General features: G+C 36.9%; 3 protein-coding genes across 4 annotated transcripts in view; 2 read left to right on the top strand and 1 right to left on the bottom strand.

The window, feature by feature from the left end:
- wdr38 (WD repeat domain 38) overlaps nt 1-4646 on the top strand; it is a 9430-nt gene extending 4784 nt beyond the window's left edge. The window contains exons 7-9 of one of the 2 annotated variants that reach the window (XM_077194314.1): nt 3801-3953; nt 4056-4103; nt 4183-4646. In XM_077194314.1, the coding sequence (XP_077050429.1) occupies nt 3801-3953; nt 4056-4103; nt 4183-4311 (330 nt within the window). In that variant the 3' untranslated portion in view covers nt 4312-4646. Of the gene's footprint in view, nt 1-3800; nt 4104-4182 lie in introns of both variants that reach the window. The other variant, XM_077194313.1, reaches the window with a different exon arrangement.
- A 1238-nt stretch (nt 4647-5884) lies between these two features.
- Nucleotides 5885-12366, bottom strand: rpl35 (ribosomal protein L35). Its single transcript, XM_077194321.1, has 4 exons — nt 12279-12366; nt 11398-11534; nt 9615-9696; nt 5885-6085 (listed from the first exon to the last, which is right to left on the bottom strand). Exons 1-4 carry the CDS (start codon nt 12279-12281, stop codon nt 5936-5938), a joined length of 372 nt encoding a protein of 123 aa, XP_077050436.1. The 5' UTR covers nt 12282-12366; the 3' UTR covers nt 5885-5935.
- Nucleotides 12367-12676: 310 nt separating this feature from the next.
- On the top strand, nt 12677-14463 carry uqcr10 (ubiquinol-cytochrome c reductase, complex III subunit X). The gene is made up of 2 exons (XM_077194322.1): nt 12677-12875; nt 14155-14463. Exons 1-2 carry the CDS (start codon nt 12735-12737, stop codon nt 14200-14202), a joined length of 189 nt encoding a protein of 62 aa, XP_077050437.1. The 5' UTR covers nt 12677-12734; the 3' UTR covers nt 14203-14463.
- Nucleotides 14464-16158: the final 1695 nt, after the last annotated feature.

The raw sequence follows: 16158 nt of genomic DNA, 5'->3' as shown, positions 1-16158 counted from the left end.
CAGAAAGTTTAGCTGAGTTGTCCATATTGCCCTTCTGGGTTTACCTTTTATGTACCACTACTCTTTCAGTTAGGTACAGTAACAAAGCAGAACGGAACGGGGATGCGCAACACCTCAGGCAATTAAAACCTCACTTAACAAGAGGGCAGGTCTACACAAAGCACAAGTACAGTCAAATGAAATCAGAGCTGATTGGTTTTACATACTCAGTCCATTTGGTCCAAATCCTATAAAATTTTTCTTTTTCAACTTTGAGGGGAAAGGATATCTTCTCCATAACATAAATCTCATAGACAATTTCAATCCATTCATCAATGGTGGGTGGAACTACTTTTAACCATTTCCTCGTAATAGATTTCTTACTGGCTGCCATTAGTATCGCCAGCAGTTTTTTATCGTTGGTACTCCATGTTTCGAACCCTAGATTACCCAAATATGCAGTTTCACATTTGAATGGAATGTTTACATTAAATACATTGTTTATATGTTTGTGGATCTCTTCCCAGTAAGATCTAATAGTCTGGCAGTCCCAAAAAATATGAAAGTTATTGGCTCCATTAGACCCACAAAGTCTCCAACAGGCATCTCCGCTGCCCTGGTATCGTTTCTGAATAGGTGTGATAAAAAATCTTGCAATGTTTTTCCAGCAGAATTCCCACCATGTGTTTGACCCGGTTGATAACCATTGTAATTGACATATTTTCCCCCAGCTCTCCTGTGTGATCGTCACTTTCACTTCCCTTTCCCATTTCTTCTTTATGTATTCTGTATTCTCTTGTTTAGATAATTGTATGGTATTGTACAATTTGGAGATAATTTTGTTGCTTGATCTGGGTTTACTTAATGATAAAAATACTTCCAGGAATCCTGACTCAACTGTTCCTATAACACCCCTTTAAGATTTTCGTTAAAATGATGTCTCACTTGCAGATACCTAAAGAAATCCTCTTTTCCCAGTCCGTAATCTTTCTGTAGGGTTTCAAAACTCTGGAATGCCCCTTTGTGGGTAAATGAATAATAAGTAGTTAAACCTTTTGAGATCCATATCTTAAATCTGCCATCGATCCTATTTGAGCAAAGTCCGAATCGTAGGCACACCATCTCATCATTTTAGATGCTTCTCCTAATCTGCAAATTTTGACTATTACTTGCCAGGACTTCAGTAAGCTGCTTGTTATAGAGTCGTACGGGATTTCCTGTTCTTATAGTAAGTTGTTATCACTTAGTAGGGCTGTTATTGGGATTCTATTTAACGTCGTACTTTCTATTTCTTTCCATGCTGCAGTGTATGTTGGCGAACACAGGCAGACTAAAGGTCTCAGTTGGGCTGCATGGTAGTAATCCTGTAGGCAAGGAAGGCCCATTCCACCCTTCTGTTTTCTTAATTGCAGTGTCTTAAATTTGATTCTGGCCCTTTTCCGTTGCCACACATACCTTGCTATTAATCTGTCCCATTCTAAGAACTGCTTAGATGGTATTTTGACTGGCAGACACTGAAAAAGGCCGTGGAAGAATATTCATCCTGATTGAATCTATCCGGGAGCTTAAACTTAAAAAGGGAATAACATTCCATCTATGTATATCAGATTTTATCTTTGAATTTAATGGGCCGTAATTGATGTTGTACAATCTTGAGAAGTCCCTAGGTAATAAAACACCCAGATATTTAATGGATTCAGCATCCCATTTCCAATTGTACATGCTCTTAATTGAGGATGGTGGGTCATAGTTAAATTTTAATATTTGAGTTTTATTGATATTCATTTTATAACCCAAAATGAAACCAAATTCCTCTAGTAATTGCATCAATTTTGGGAGGGTCTGAGTAGGTTGAGTTATACTTATCAATAAATCGTCAGTAAATAGGGCCAGTTTTTGCTCCCCAGATTTCATTGTTACCCCCTTTATATCCGACCTCTGCCTAATCAGTTGACTCATGGGTTCTATAAACAGGGCAAAGAGGAGCGGCGACGCACAACACCCTTGTCTCGTTCCTCTTTCCAGACCGAATGAACTGGTTAGATCTCCATTGATTTTGATTCTAGCCATTGGTTTGTTGTATAGAGCTGCAAATGTGTCAATTATAATCGTATGGAAACCAAATTTTGAAAGTACTTTATATAAAAATGACCACCTCACTGAGTCGAATGCTTTCTCTGCATCCAAACTTAATATCAGTGTCTCCAGTTTTTGTTGTGTGATTTGTCTCATAACATGCAGCGTTTTCCTGATGTTATCTTAGGTCTGTCTTTGTCTGACAAAGCCAGTCTGGTCCTTATAATATTGGTAATGTTTTTTTATTTTTTATTGTCGTTGAAGGTTCTTTATGGAAAAAGTTTCTTCAATGTTCTTCACAGTAAGAAAAAAATTGTTATTTTAAGAACTGTTCCCTGAAAGGCTCTTTGGGAAACCAAAAATGGTTCTTCTATGGCATTGCTGTAAAAAAAAATTCTTTGGGAAGTTTTAATTTTAAGAGTGTACAATTAATACAACCTAAAAGCCCCCTAAATGAATTTCAATGTGTGGAATTCTTGTCCTCTTCTTATAAAACAATCCTGTGTTTGGTGAAGAACATTATAAATGTACACTACTATTCAAACGTTTGGGGTTGGTAAAGTTATTTTAAAACCCTCTGGGGTTCTTCGGACCAAATGGTCCCGAAGAATTTAAATAAAAAAATGTGTAAAATCATAGCTTCATCGGAATGGTCCGAAATTTGGTGACTTTGTTGGTACTTGGTATATGAACACCCCCAAAAATTGGGGACAGGATTTGAATAGTCTAAGTGGTTGTAAAAAAAATGGTCACACTCAGGGCCTTCGGGTCCAAATGGTCCCGCCATAGGAAATGAATGGGAAATTGGCAAAAATGTGACAATACAGAGTTTTTTTGTGCGTACAATCTACAAATCAGCCACGATCCAGAAGAAAAGCACACAACAGTGAAGGGGTGAACCTATAAAACATCAAGAGTGCAAAACAGACACATCCACACACACACACACACACACACACACACACACACACACACACACACACACACACACACACACACACACACACAAACACACTTTTATACATAAACAAACGAATAAATTCAGATTTCATATGTGTTTTGCATTTTTAAAATGCTCAGTTTGTCCACCAGATGGCATCCATCTAATTTCAAAAATTGCTTTTATGAGGTCTAGGTTTGACTCTAAAATGAAATACAGCTTTAAAAAAAATATAAAAAAATATTTTTTTATTTTTTTATTTTCTATTATATTCAATGGGGGGAAAATGGGTCATATTTATTGCATAAATATTAATTATAAATCTTAAATTATCTCAAAACACCAAAAAAGAAAAGAAAAAATATTATAAAAAACAAGTAAAAAAAAAATATGATTTTCTTTTAATAAATATGAATCAAACCATTTGGTCCCGAAGACCCTGAGTGTGACCCTGAAATGAAGGACCCCAGAAGATTTAGATATTTGAAAGAAGTTCACCAAGACTGCATTTGTTTGATCAAAAATACAGTAAAACAATACAATTCTGAAAGATTATTACAATTTAAAATGACTATTTCTATTTGAATATATTTTTAAATGTAATTTTTTCCTGTGATCAAAGCTGAATTTTCAGCATCATTACTATCAGTGTTGAAAACAGTTGTGCTGCTTCTTATTTTTGTGAAAACTGATACATTTTTCTTCAGGATTCTTTGATGAATTGAAAGTTCAAAAGAACAGCATTTATTTGGAATGGAAATCTTTTGTAACATTATGATTTATTTATGTATTGTGTGCATTTTAGGCCTCAGGCTCATGGGACGGGACGGTGCGTGTTTGGTTGCCGCAGCGTCGTGCGTGTCTGTTTGTGTTGGGAGGATGTGAGCGCGTGTGGGTCAGGAGTCTGGCCTTCTCCAGAGACGGACGGGTTTTAGCATCCGTCGCTGAATGCGACATGGTAAAACAAACACACACTCATTCACACACACCCTCACACACACACACACACACACACACAGTCTGTGCTGCACAGCTTGATTTCGACACGTCTCTTCATCAGGTGAGGATTTGGGATACGACCACTGGAGTTTGTGTGAAGAGGCTGCAGGTGATCGAGAACCTTTGACTGGTCATGTTTAGCATTATGATGACATCACAAAGCCTCATAATGTGCGTGTGTGTTTCAGGGTCATAAGGACTCAGCGTTCGGCTGTGTGTTCAGTCCCGGCGGGGAGCTTCTCGTCAGCGGATCTGAGCAACTGGATGAAGAAAACAGCACAGAAGAGAGAAGTGAGAGATGGACGAGTTTAAACTGAGAACAGGATGATAAAGAAGACGACTATACCAACTTATTTTTAACATAAGAGCTTGTGCGGCTATTTGTAATTTGAGCATGCAAAGCTTCTGATTCATTAGCCAACTTATTTTTCACTGCAATGCTGTGAATGAGTGAGACTTTCAATTCATTATCTGCTGTTGGTAAATTACTTTAAGAATAGAGTGCAGTAAACAGTAAAAGTACTAACCAAAGTGTTTATGATTTTGATAATACATTAAAATTAAAATAACAAATACAGTTTGCACCATGTTTGTACACAATTTAAGTGATGCTTGACCTTGCATGCCATTCTGAAAAATATAAAATTACAAATATTACATATTCTTTTTTATTTGATTTCATCATGTTTCTGTCCCAGTTAATATTAAGTGGCTTTAAGTACTATGTACTTACATTGAAACTAATAATTTGATACAATGGACTTATTGTGTACATACATGTTTTTACGTTGTACTTTTGCAGTTTTATACTTTGAATATACCTGTGTGTAATTACAGCTTTAATTAATGTATGTTATTACACTTTTGACCCTTCCCTTACACCTTAACCCACCCTTAAACCTACCCATACCATCACACCTAACCCTAACCTTACCAGTATCACACCTCAATATCAGCATATGTGTTTTACAATACATCAACACAATAAGTACATTGTACATATTTTTCAATGTAAGTACATAATGCTTAAAGCCACTTAATATAAAGTGGGACCAAAAAGGAAAAAAAAGATATCAAGCATACTGTAGATTCCAGTAGCTTCAATGGAAAAACCACTTAAATTACCCCAGTTCCAATGTAAAAAACAGATAGAGTGACTCTGTTCATGTGACATAGCCTATACAGTCCAATAGCACATAGCGTATACCTTTCAGAACATGAAACCAAAATATTCCATATCTAGATCAGTGGCTCTCAGCTGGTTTGGCCATGTGACCCACATCTTCCCATTGTCATTAGGCCCTGGTTTTGTGACTACAGGTACATATTGGTATCTGAAGTATACATAGTACCCTAAAAGGAACAAAAGTGTAACTTTTATTGGTATTGCCCCAGTGACAGCTTTTGTAAAAGCTGAGTGCACCAGTCATCAAAAATATAGAAAACAGCACAAAGTGAAAATAGAATATTTTAGATTAATGCAACAAACTATTACACAAAGAACAAGCCTACACACTAACCTGAGCTGTTAATAAATTAAATCTGAATGATCATAATAGTTGAGAAGGATTTGCATCCAGGTAACACAAAAATAACATTTGAATAATGACACTAACATATCATCTGACAGCAGATCCTGAATCAGGACAAAGTTTTCCTCAGGCACGCTTTGACAGAGTTAACAGTTGTTCATTCATGCATTTCAAATTAAATCTTGCAATCAAAAAACATTCATATTTTTTTGTTTCTTTGACTACACCCGGCACGACACTCAAAACTCACTTGTTGAAAAACACTGATCTAGATAAAGACATGTGACTATATGCCATCACTTCATATATCTCAAGAATCCCTATGGCTGCTTCAAAGAGAGAGACAGACTCAAGACTCTTAATTCCAGGGTGGGGAGTTTATTTTTTCAGTGAAAAACAGTACAGCCTCTTAAGCCTTGATGGCGAATTTGCGAATGGAGTAGAGGCGGGACTTCCTCTGCATCTTCTTGGTCATCAGGTTCTCCTCGTGTTTTGTCAGCTGACGACGGATGGCGCGGGTCTTCTTTGGCCTCAGGTCCAAAGGCTTGTACTTCTTACCCTGAAAATGAAAAGAACAGGGCTGTTAGAATATATTGGACTGACATTTAAAAACACTTACACCTTATGAAAGCTGTAAAACCTTCCATATTAAAAGTAAATGAGCAGTTCTCACAGACTGTGAAGACAGTTTCCATAGTTGTCAAGTAGGGATGTACCGATATGAAAATTTGCTACCGATAATTCTTTAGATTTGAAAGCAGATAACCGATATATTGGCCACTAAATCTAAATCCAAGTTTATATAATTTAAGAGCCTGATTACAAAAACAAGTCTCACCATTAAAACCCACGTCAAAAGCACACAATTAAAGTTCTTAATTTTATGTAGCCTATATGACAGACATGTGCTGCATGTTGCACTATTTCTTTTTTTGAAGAGATTCCAATCATATTTCAAGCAATTCAAAACCATCATGGAGAACGGTGCACATCTGAAGTGTCTCAGCTGAAGGAAATAATCCATTTATCAGCTTTAATATATCGGCCAAATAATTTTCTATTGGGCAGATAATAACATTAAAAATTGACCTAATATCTGCCGATACCAATATGGTCGCCAATATATCATGCATCCCTAACATTGTAAATAGCAATATATACGGAATAGTTTTCCTTTGCGACTAAACGATACCAATATGGTCGCCAATATATCATGCATCCCTAACATTGTAAATAGCAATATATACGGAATAGTTTTCCTTTGCGACAGACGACTAAACGATCCCAGTTCACACGGATCCGCGAGCACGACTAAAAACTGCATTATTTATGCCAGGGCAGTATATGGCGATTTCACTTTGTAAAGAAGCTTACACACCTATAGACTGAAAATGTGATGCGCATGTAATCACCGTTTTGTAGCTCAGAGACAACGGTATAGTTAAGTACACTTTGAAGCCCATTTTTAAAGTCTGCATTTTCAGGCCCCCAAAACTCTGTTGTCGCTTAAATGAACGGCCAAAACGCAGTTTTCCTTTTGGAAATGAACAATGCCTAAACTATAATAGTTTGAACACCCATTTCAAAGACAAAGTTCTCCCAAAAATTTTTTAGAATTGGAAAGTCAGTAAGATATAATACGGCATATAAACGTTTTGTCGGCTGCTCACAGCAGATGAATGTCATTTAGAGACTCTGCTGTGAACAACCGTATTTCTTTAGCAAGAGAGTATTCACACTATCTCCACTTGTGCAGGAGGAGTGCTGGGTGATCGTTCTTGCTGGAGTCTAAACGGAGGTGTTGTGTAGTTGTGTGGGTTTGCGTCTAACAATGCATGTTATCTGAATACAATAGCTTAGCTTCCCACTTCTGAAAAACTAAATTAACAGAACAACTCCGTTCTTTAAGCAGCAGAGCACACTCCACAAACTTTACATCATGTATCTGCCTGAACAGACTTCATGTTGGTGTCTATCATATTTGGACATGCAGTATAACCTGATTTTCTTTTAAGCAGGGCTTGAAATTGCGACCATTTTGGGATCATTTGTGCGATATTAGCTGTCAATCACTCCCACTCACTTACGCTGCGCTCCGTTGTCACGTGACGTGGAGCTGACTACCACGCGAAATTTAAAAGGCTGAATAAGAGAGATGAAAAAGTTCTGCATTGAATTTTTGGCGACCGCCAAAGCCTTATTTGATCGTGAGTGATGACTGAATGCTGCGCGTGTGACAGGGTTCATGTCTTCAAACGGTCTTGCTCTCCCTCCCACATATTAATCGAAATCAATTGAGAATTGACACGATGGTAAAAGGTAAGACGACCGAAGTTTCACGTGGAGCATTCAGAGATTTATCTCCTGAATTACGGCAGTGTAATTGTGTAAAAAAAAGTTGCCTTATCTTCTCTGAAAAGCATTCCGCACATTCAGATGACAAACCACAATTTCAATAAACAAAACAAACTATCCAGTGATGAAATGTTTTCTGTGTTGAAACAAATCTTGTGCGATGTCCTAAACTGCTTGGATAATCACACAACAATGCGTGCCGTAGCCTATACTTCTGCTAATGACACGTGTGATTCGCGAACTAATGACTCATTTGAACTGATTCCATTTATGAATGGTTAAAACAACTGATCTGTCCTACACTCAACTCACGAGACGTCTGAATCGGTCTATAACAAATCATTAACACTTTACAATAAAGTTCAATTTATTAAACTTTAGTTAACTACATTAGTTAACATTAACTATTAATAAATTCATTCATTCATTAATCTTTGTTAATTTTAATTTAATCATTAATAGTAGTCTTATTGAAATCAAAAGATGTATTTGTTAACATTAGTTAGCCTAATGCACTGTGAAGTAACATGAACAAACAATGAACAGCTGTATTTTTTATTAACTAAGATTAACAAAGATGAATAAATACAGTAACATATGTATTGCTCATGGTTCATGTTAATTAGTCTAATGCATTAACTAATGTTAACAAATCAAACCACATCTACTCAGAACTTAAAATGAGAATGCAAGTTTGCATACCCCATTTATTCATAGTAAGACTGGTTAGGAAGATTTAACCTTAATAAACTACAGTATTTTCAGGTTATTTATATGACTTACCAAAAAAAACTAGCTACAATTAGCTAGCTGCTAATTGTATTCGATTGTTTATTGTAGAAAATTTGTTAAAATAAACTTTAATGCTACTTTTTTTATTCTAGCTTTTGATATTGATATGATAAACCAAAATAATTATTAGGTTTAGGAAAGGAGGATTTTATCTTACAAAGCTATGAAATACAGTGGTAAAAATCACAGAAAAAAAAAAAAAAAACGAGGACAAGAAAGGATGACAAGTGTCCATCGGCCACCACCGAAAACCAATACATTTTAGGCGCGAGAGCTTGGTTAAATAAGGAGAGAGTGCCAAGCTAAAAAAAAATGCAGGGACAAGTATGTGGAAAACAAATCAGGATCGATTATTAACGCTTTTGTTCCTCTGTACTGGCAGAGCTAAACGACAAATTTGGTGGGTGCTCCTAAATTTTTGCTGGTGTTCCTAACTTTTTGAAGTTGGGAGCACCAGTGCTACCAAGTAAAAAAGTTAATTTCGAGCCCTGTTAAGTCATCATGAATTTAAAACTGACCTCATTTACTTTAACGCACCGTACTAGTCTTGTGGTAAACAGTTAATCCGTGCAAGTTAATACACAGAATTTTTTTTTTGCATGGCAATCTTTAATTAAAATCTGAAAATTTGTTTCCACTCTGGAATGTTGTTCCATCTCTGATGACGTCAGTTTGACAGCTTGGGATGAATATCCTTATCCACTCATCCAACCGTCAGTCCACTATGAGCGAGGGATGGAGAGGAGGTGCGCTAAAGTAAAACCCCTCCCTTTATTCAATATTCTCTTTCAAGTAAAATCGGTTTTAAGATCCAGTTCATTGAGACTTCAACATCTAGACCATGAGCTTCATCTAGAAATGAGCTTAAGGCATTTCCAGCAGTGAAACAGAATCTTTGCACAAGTATGCATGAATGTATGTCTTAGTGGTATTAAACTGACCTTGTAGAACTTCCTCAAATTCTCCTTCTGTGTCTGGTTGATAACTGTGAGGACTCTAGCGATGGACTTGCGAACCACGCGGCTGAAAAGAGGAAATAAATATTAGAACAAGGCATTTTTGCAAAATGCAAATATAAGAACATTTGCATTTTCAAAAGTAGCCTTCAATTGATTCAAATTCAATAGAAAAGGCTGCATACTACCAAAAATTTACTAAATATGGAAAAGATATTTACTATATATAGTGAAATAAACACCCGCCAACAGCGGGTAAAAATCAACTGTGGCACAGGCCTCCAGACTAACCTTTCCACTGGTTGCACTGGTGCTACCAACTTTCTCAGTTGGTCACACCAGCATATGATTTGGTCGCACCTTTTTTTTTTTTTTTGCTACATGCCATGGGATTAATGGACCAAGGCTAGCAAAGGCTTTCTGGGTTGCAGCAGAAATACTGGTAATATATTAATTATCATTGCCAAATTTCTGGATTTTGGACCGTAATTTTAATCATTTTACATTTGAATTATATACAAATCTATTTACATTTGAATCTCATTCTATCTATTATCATCTTTCTATCTTTTAAAAATCATTAAACATTCAAATGTATGAATTACATTTTAAAAGATTAGAGTATTATAATAAACTGATACAGATTATTCGTTATCAAAGTTTATAGTTTGCAAAAAGCAGAAATCTCACACTCCTTACCTTCTGCATTTTATAATAATTTCCTTTTCCTCTGTCGAGCGATCATGAGTAATCACTCGACAGAGGAAAATATAACCGCTGAAAAGACGTAGGAGGAAGGGGCTCTGTGTTTCGTGAGACCATTTTTTATATGCCTTAATTCGTAATTGGCGCGTTTCACCATCAGTGTGCAATGCGCGTGACGTCTACGTTCGTCAATAAATAAACTGCACGTGTCTTGCGGAAGAACATTGTAGACGGAACTTCTCTCCATTAATGTCTATGGCGAGTCACGCAGGCACTGGGCTACTCCGCAGCCCGCAGCCGAGAAGACCCCGGGATAAAATAGTCCGAATATAAACACTTATAGGCATACCGTAGTGATTCAGAATAAGTCAAAAACACGGCTTGGAAAATGGATTCATGATGTAGCCTAGTCGTTCATTTTGAACATAAGTTACGGACTGCAGCGGCTGATACAACGGCATTCTGATGCTCAAGCGTCCACTCGCACAAATGCGACCACATAACATTTTAACTCAATTTTTTTTCAAATCACTAGGCATTTTACTCGTTTACTCACTTCCTGGGGAAATCTGTGAAAGCCAAATCTGTGCTGATTTAGCGCAAATACTCAACTTGTGAGTCAAGATATATTAAATACAGCGTATTGCTCACAATATGCGCAGATCTGATATATATATATATAGTTAATCTACTAGACAAAAATAAAGAAATAAACCAGAAGTTCTGAAAGGCCGGTAACTTAAATTTAGTAGCCATAATTGGTCGTTGAGTGAAAAACTTGACTTCAAACCCTGCGTGTGCTTGCGCGCATATATATATAAAACATACATGTTAATATAACGCACATATATAAACATTGAAAAGTTATTTTGGTTCTTAGATCAGAACATACTAAAGAGCAAAAATTCCCCCACATTCCCATTAAACTAAAGCTGGCACTGAATGGCAGCAGGGGCCCCAAACAATTGTTCTTCCTATACAGCACATTCAGGCCAAAAGCATGCATCCACGAACAGTAACCTCCGGTAAAGACTAACACAAGTGACTCCCAGCAAGCACTCACATCTTGGAAAGTTTGGAGGCAGCTCCACCGGTAACCTTGGCAACTCTGAGCTGGGACAGTTCCACCTTCAGGTCATCCAGCTGTTTCAGCAGCTCCTCCTTTTTCTTTCCGCGCAGGTCCCTGGCCTTGATCTTTGCCTGCAATAACGATCTATTAGAATCACTTAAAAACCAATATATACGTTAAACCAGGGTTATCCAATACTGCTCCGGGAGAGTCAATGTCCAGCAAAGTTTAACTCCAACCAAAATGAAACACATCTGAACTAGCTAATCAAGGACTTTTTAGGCAAACTACAAACTTCCAGACAGGTGTGGAGGAAAAGATGGAGCTAAACACTGCAGGACAGCGGCCCTCCAGGACCCCTGCGGTAAACCATATTATAGACTCGTGATATTTTGTGTACAAATATCACAAGCAAACGTATGCAGATATTGTGGATTCGTTTTCTTCAATATCCGACAAATAGTATCAAGAGTTTCTGATGTTGATGCTTTGAAAACATGTTGGTTCACACTAATTTTAACTAGTGTCGTCTAAAACCGTTTTTAACAATGTCAATGTGTGCCCGATGGCCGTTGACTGCTGAAATCTACTATATCAAAGAGTAGTTCCAAAAAATGACTTGTGTACCTAATATTGCAGGTTTCAAGTTGTTAAATCTTACGCTACGGCTAACGTTACGCTAACAGGCTACACGCACAGACCACTGTCTCGTTGTATCAATTAATTTCCACTTTATATCAAGATCATCACTTCAAATACTGTGCTCAAACTCTAGCGTATAACTCAATGTGTATTTTAAACGTGTTCTCAGAGCTATTAAGCATGTATAATCGACCAGATTGATTTAGATTGTTGGGTTTCGGTAAAATCCTCACCATTTTTCTCGATGGCTGCCACAAGAAAGGAAGTTGTAGCGGTCACGTGAGAAAATCAACCGGGTTACGGAGGAAACTAAACGACTGTGCGAGAGGGGGTGGAATCTTCCATTCCACTCTTAAAGGGGGTGTATAATGACTATAATTGATTAAATGAATCCATAATTACTCTCAAATGTAAAAGTAATAACTAAATTGAATGATAAATACGCAAAATATATGAACGGTGGATTCCTAATGTATGTTCGATTTCTGTTACAAAACATTCAATGTGTTAGATATATATATATAAGAAATAATGGTACATATTCAAATAGGTCTGTTAAAGTAAAACAACTAAAATAAATAAATTAATTAATTAATTTAAAATGTATTTGCTTTATAGACTCATTGGTCGACGGATTTGACAGACAGCTCATCCCTCCGCCTCTTCTTCCGGAAGACTCCATTGCTATCATGGCGCTTGTAAGAAGTGTCTACAATTTGCTCTTCAGGAGAACGTCAACTTTCGCCATAACCATCATGGTGGGCGCTGTTGTCTTCGAGAGAGTGTTTGATCAGGCTGGAGATGCGGTATTTGAAAACATAAATCGGGGGGTATGTCATTTTTCTATTGAATTAAGTTGATATCTTCATGACCCACCGGCAGACTGACCTTGATTAGCCCGCTGGCTAACTACAACCAAATAATCAGTGGGATGAAAATGTAGACCTTAACTTAAGCCTAAAATACACATCTCAGTTTGATAATAATATAATTTTGTCCAAATAATGATCGAATCTTATAAAAACAATTTAAGGGCATTATACAACACTGTGATGCTTACATCTGGAGTGTCTGTACAATCTGAGTTATAAATTATGTAACGTTAGCGTTAAGTTATCTGTAATGTGTTCTGCTCAGCTTAGGGCTGGGCGATATGGCCAAAAAATTATATCTCGGTATTTTCTGGTTAAATGGCGATATACGATATATATCTCGGTGCTTTCTACGTTTTTCTATTTGGATACAGAAAATCTGTATTTATTTAAAAACATGTAATTTCACATCCTGCCCAATGATATCCTACAAACACATGTTGATATTGAAGAATATGGAAACTAATATAGTGAATGTAATGTAGGCAAAAGGTGGGTAAAATCACATTACATTCTAACATTGTAACATTAAAATCAAAAAACAAAAATAATGCTTTTGTTTTTAAATTGACTAAAGGCTCAACTAAAAATGAAAATAAATCAAAAGCACAAACTAATTCTATTGGCCTGCATTTGATTACCCCATTATAATGGTCACTTTCATAAAAATAAGCTTGTAGGTTTAAAATTCCACATATGGCACATTCATTGTGTCCAACAACAAATATTTTAACAATGTGTATATTTTAGTCAGAATTATTGCATCTAACAGCTCCGTCAGGCTCGTCCTCTCCTGACAGTGAAATGGACATATTTGTTTATCTTTCTTACATTTACAGTTGGAGAATATACCTATAAGTTAAGCACTGAGGAAAGCACCACATCTCAAACACATTAAACAGCGCCAGTATTTATCTGTCAGTCAGCAACAGTACCTGTCAGAGCATCTGACAGGGCAAGCTGCTTTAAACTTGTTAACTATATCTTACAAGTTATTTTGAAGCGCTTAATATAAGCTTGTGTCATGTTTAGGACAAATTGTACTTTCACTGCACCAGCTCACACTGCGGCACACTGCTATTTTTCAGACGTGCTTGTATCAAACTACTGTATCGATATAAACAGTATTGCCTCATTTCATATCGTTTGAAAGAAATGTATCGTATATCGTACAAACTTGATGTACCGCCCAGTCCTACCATGTGTGATCTAATTGTGTGGGTTTTTTCCCCCCTAGAAACTCTGGAAAGACATCAAACACATTTATGAAGAGAAGGAAGAATAATCAAGTGGAACATTCATTCTGCCATCATCCCATTTCCTGATGTGACCCTGTTGGATGGTCCACCGGCTTTTGCAGTGTCTTCGGCCACCATGTTCCATCTTCCAGCCGGATTGTCCTGGGGACATAGACATTTACCGAACCCTGTTAAAATGTCACTTGACTACCTGTTATTGTGTGACGTGTCACATTCTTCATGATTTGTAAATGTGTTGCTAACTTTATTCTGAATGAATAAACTCAATGACCCAGAATCATTTAAAATCTGGTGGTTCTTTTGTATACTATCAATGCAAGGGGGGATTTCAGGTGCTGTTTAATATAGTGGTGCAGTTCAGAACCCAGATGACTGCTGGTTCCTTTGAGATTTTCCTATGGGGTTTTCAGTTTGAGTAAAAAAAGGTCTGTGGTAAATATAACTTGAAGATAATTTGACATTTTGTTCTAGAAGAACGTAAACTGCATGTCACACCCCAAACGCTCTTATCTAGTTACTTATACGTTTTTAAAATTAAACGTTATATTTACAACAGACCTTATTTTACTCATACATTGAAATTCCCCATTATAAAACCCCATAGAAAAATATCAAAGGAACCAGCGGCAAATTAGGCTTCAGTGTTCTGACGTCATAACTGGAAATTGAGGGGGCGTTTATGACACCACTTCAACTAAAAACAAAACATTTTAATAAAATCGCGTTTTTGTAGTTTTAATTTACACGACAACAGTGTTCTGGGGCCTGAAAGCGGGTTTAAAATTTTTAATTTTTGAGAATGATACTGTTATTATCTCCATGAAAACTACAAAAACGATTTTATGAAAATGTTCAGTCTATGGGTGTGCGTTTTTTTTTTTTTTTGGTGATATCGCCATCTACTGGCCAGGCTTGAATATCACAGCGTTTTAGTCTTTTTCATGGATCCATGTGAACGGGATACCTTTGACAACGTCCTTTTTATGCAATTTTATACATTGTTGTCGTGTAAACCCATAGGGACTGAAACGACACCATTTTCAACTTTTTGTGCGTTTTAGCAGTTCATTCAGTAGCACCTCAATGCAGTACATGAGTGCCACGGGGAGGAGTCGGATCAAGATCCAAGGGGTGGAGATGGGTAGGATTAGGGTTGGGTTTAGGGATTAGGGGTGGGTTTTGGGATCAGGGGGCGGAGTTTAGGTGTATGCTAGGTTTAGGTGTATGTAAGGTGTAAGGTAATCTGGATCCGACTCCTCCCCGTGGATTTCATGTTCCGCAGTGAGAACCATCTCAGTTCATTTACACGAGTCACGACATTGGCATTTTGGGGGCCTGAAAATGCAAACTTTTTAAAATGGGTTTCAAAGTGCAAGTTTTTGAAAATTATACCGTTATCATCTCCGTTAAAACTATAAAAATGCAAATTTGTGAAAACGGTGATGTGATGAGCATGCACATGCGTGTTCAGTCAATAGATGCGTGTTTCTTTACAAAGTGACAGCCAAAAACTGGCCTGGCATAAATAATACATCGTTTTTAGTCGTTTTCGCAGATTTGTGTGAATGGAAATCATTTTGACGTCGTCTTTTAAAAAAAATAAATGGAAAAACTTCCATTTAGTACACTGCGGTCATGTAGGCTAAACTAAGTTTATTGCAACATGTATTTCATGCAGACTTTAAATCCCACCAAACCAGGATGCAAATGTGAACCATTTCATAGTTATGGAGGTGACTTCACAGAATATAACCTGATTTAAGATAGACTGACCACGTGGTGTCACTAGAGCACTTTTTAATCTCATTATGGCATCAGTGAGAATAGAATTGAGGTTTGCTGTTGTACACAAAGTGAAGTTAGAAAGCTCATTCAGTAACCTCAAAGTGAGTAATGTGACTGGGATTCTTTTCAGTAAATAGACAGGTAAAACCACATGCTTTTGGGTCAAACTGGACAGACCATGAACCAATGCCCATGTA

Source organism: Siphateles boraxobius, unplaced genomic scaffold (assembly GCF_051911475.1).
Source record: "Siphateles boraxobius isolate OS27281-9 unplaced genomic scaffold, OSU_SipBor_1 11, whole genome shotgun sequence".
Lineage (NCBI taxonomy): Eukaryota > Metazoa > Chordata > Actinopteri > Cypriniformes > Leuciscidae > Siphateles > Siphateles boraxobius.
The sequence above is the reverse complement of the archived record's forward strand: the minus strand, read 5'-3'. Positions and strand labels throughout refer to the sequence as shown.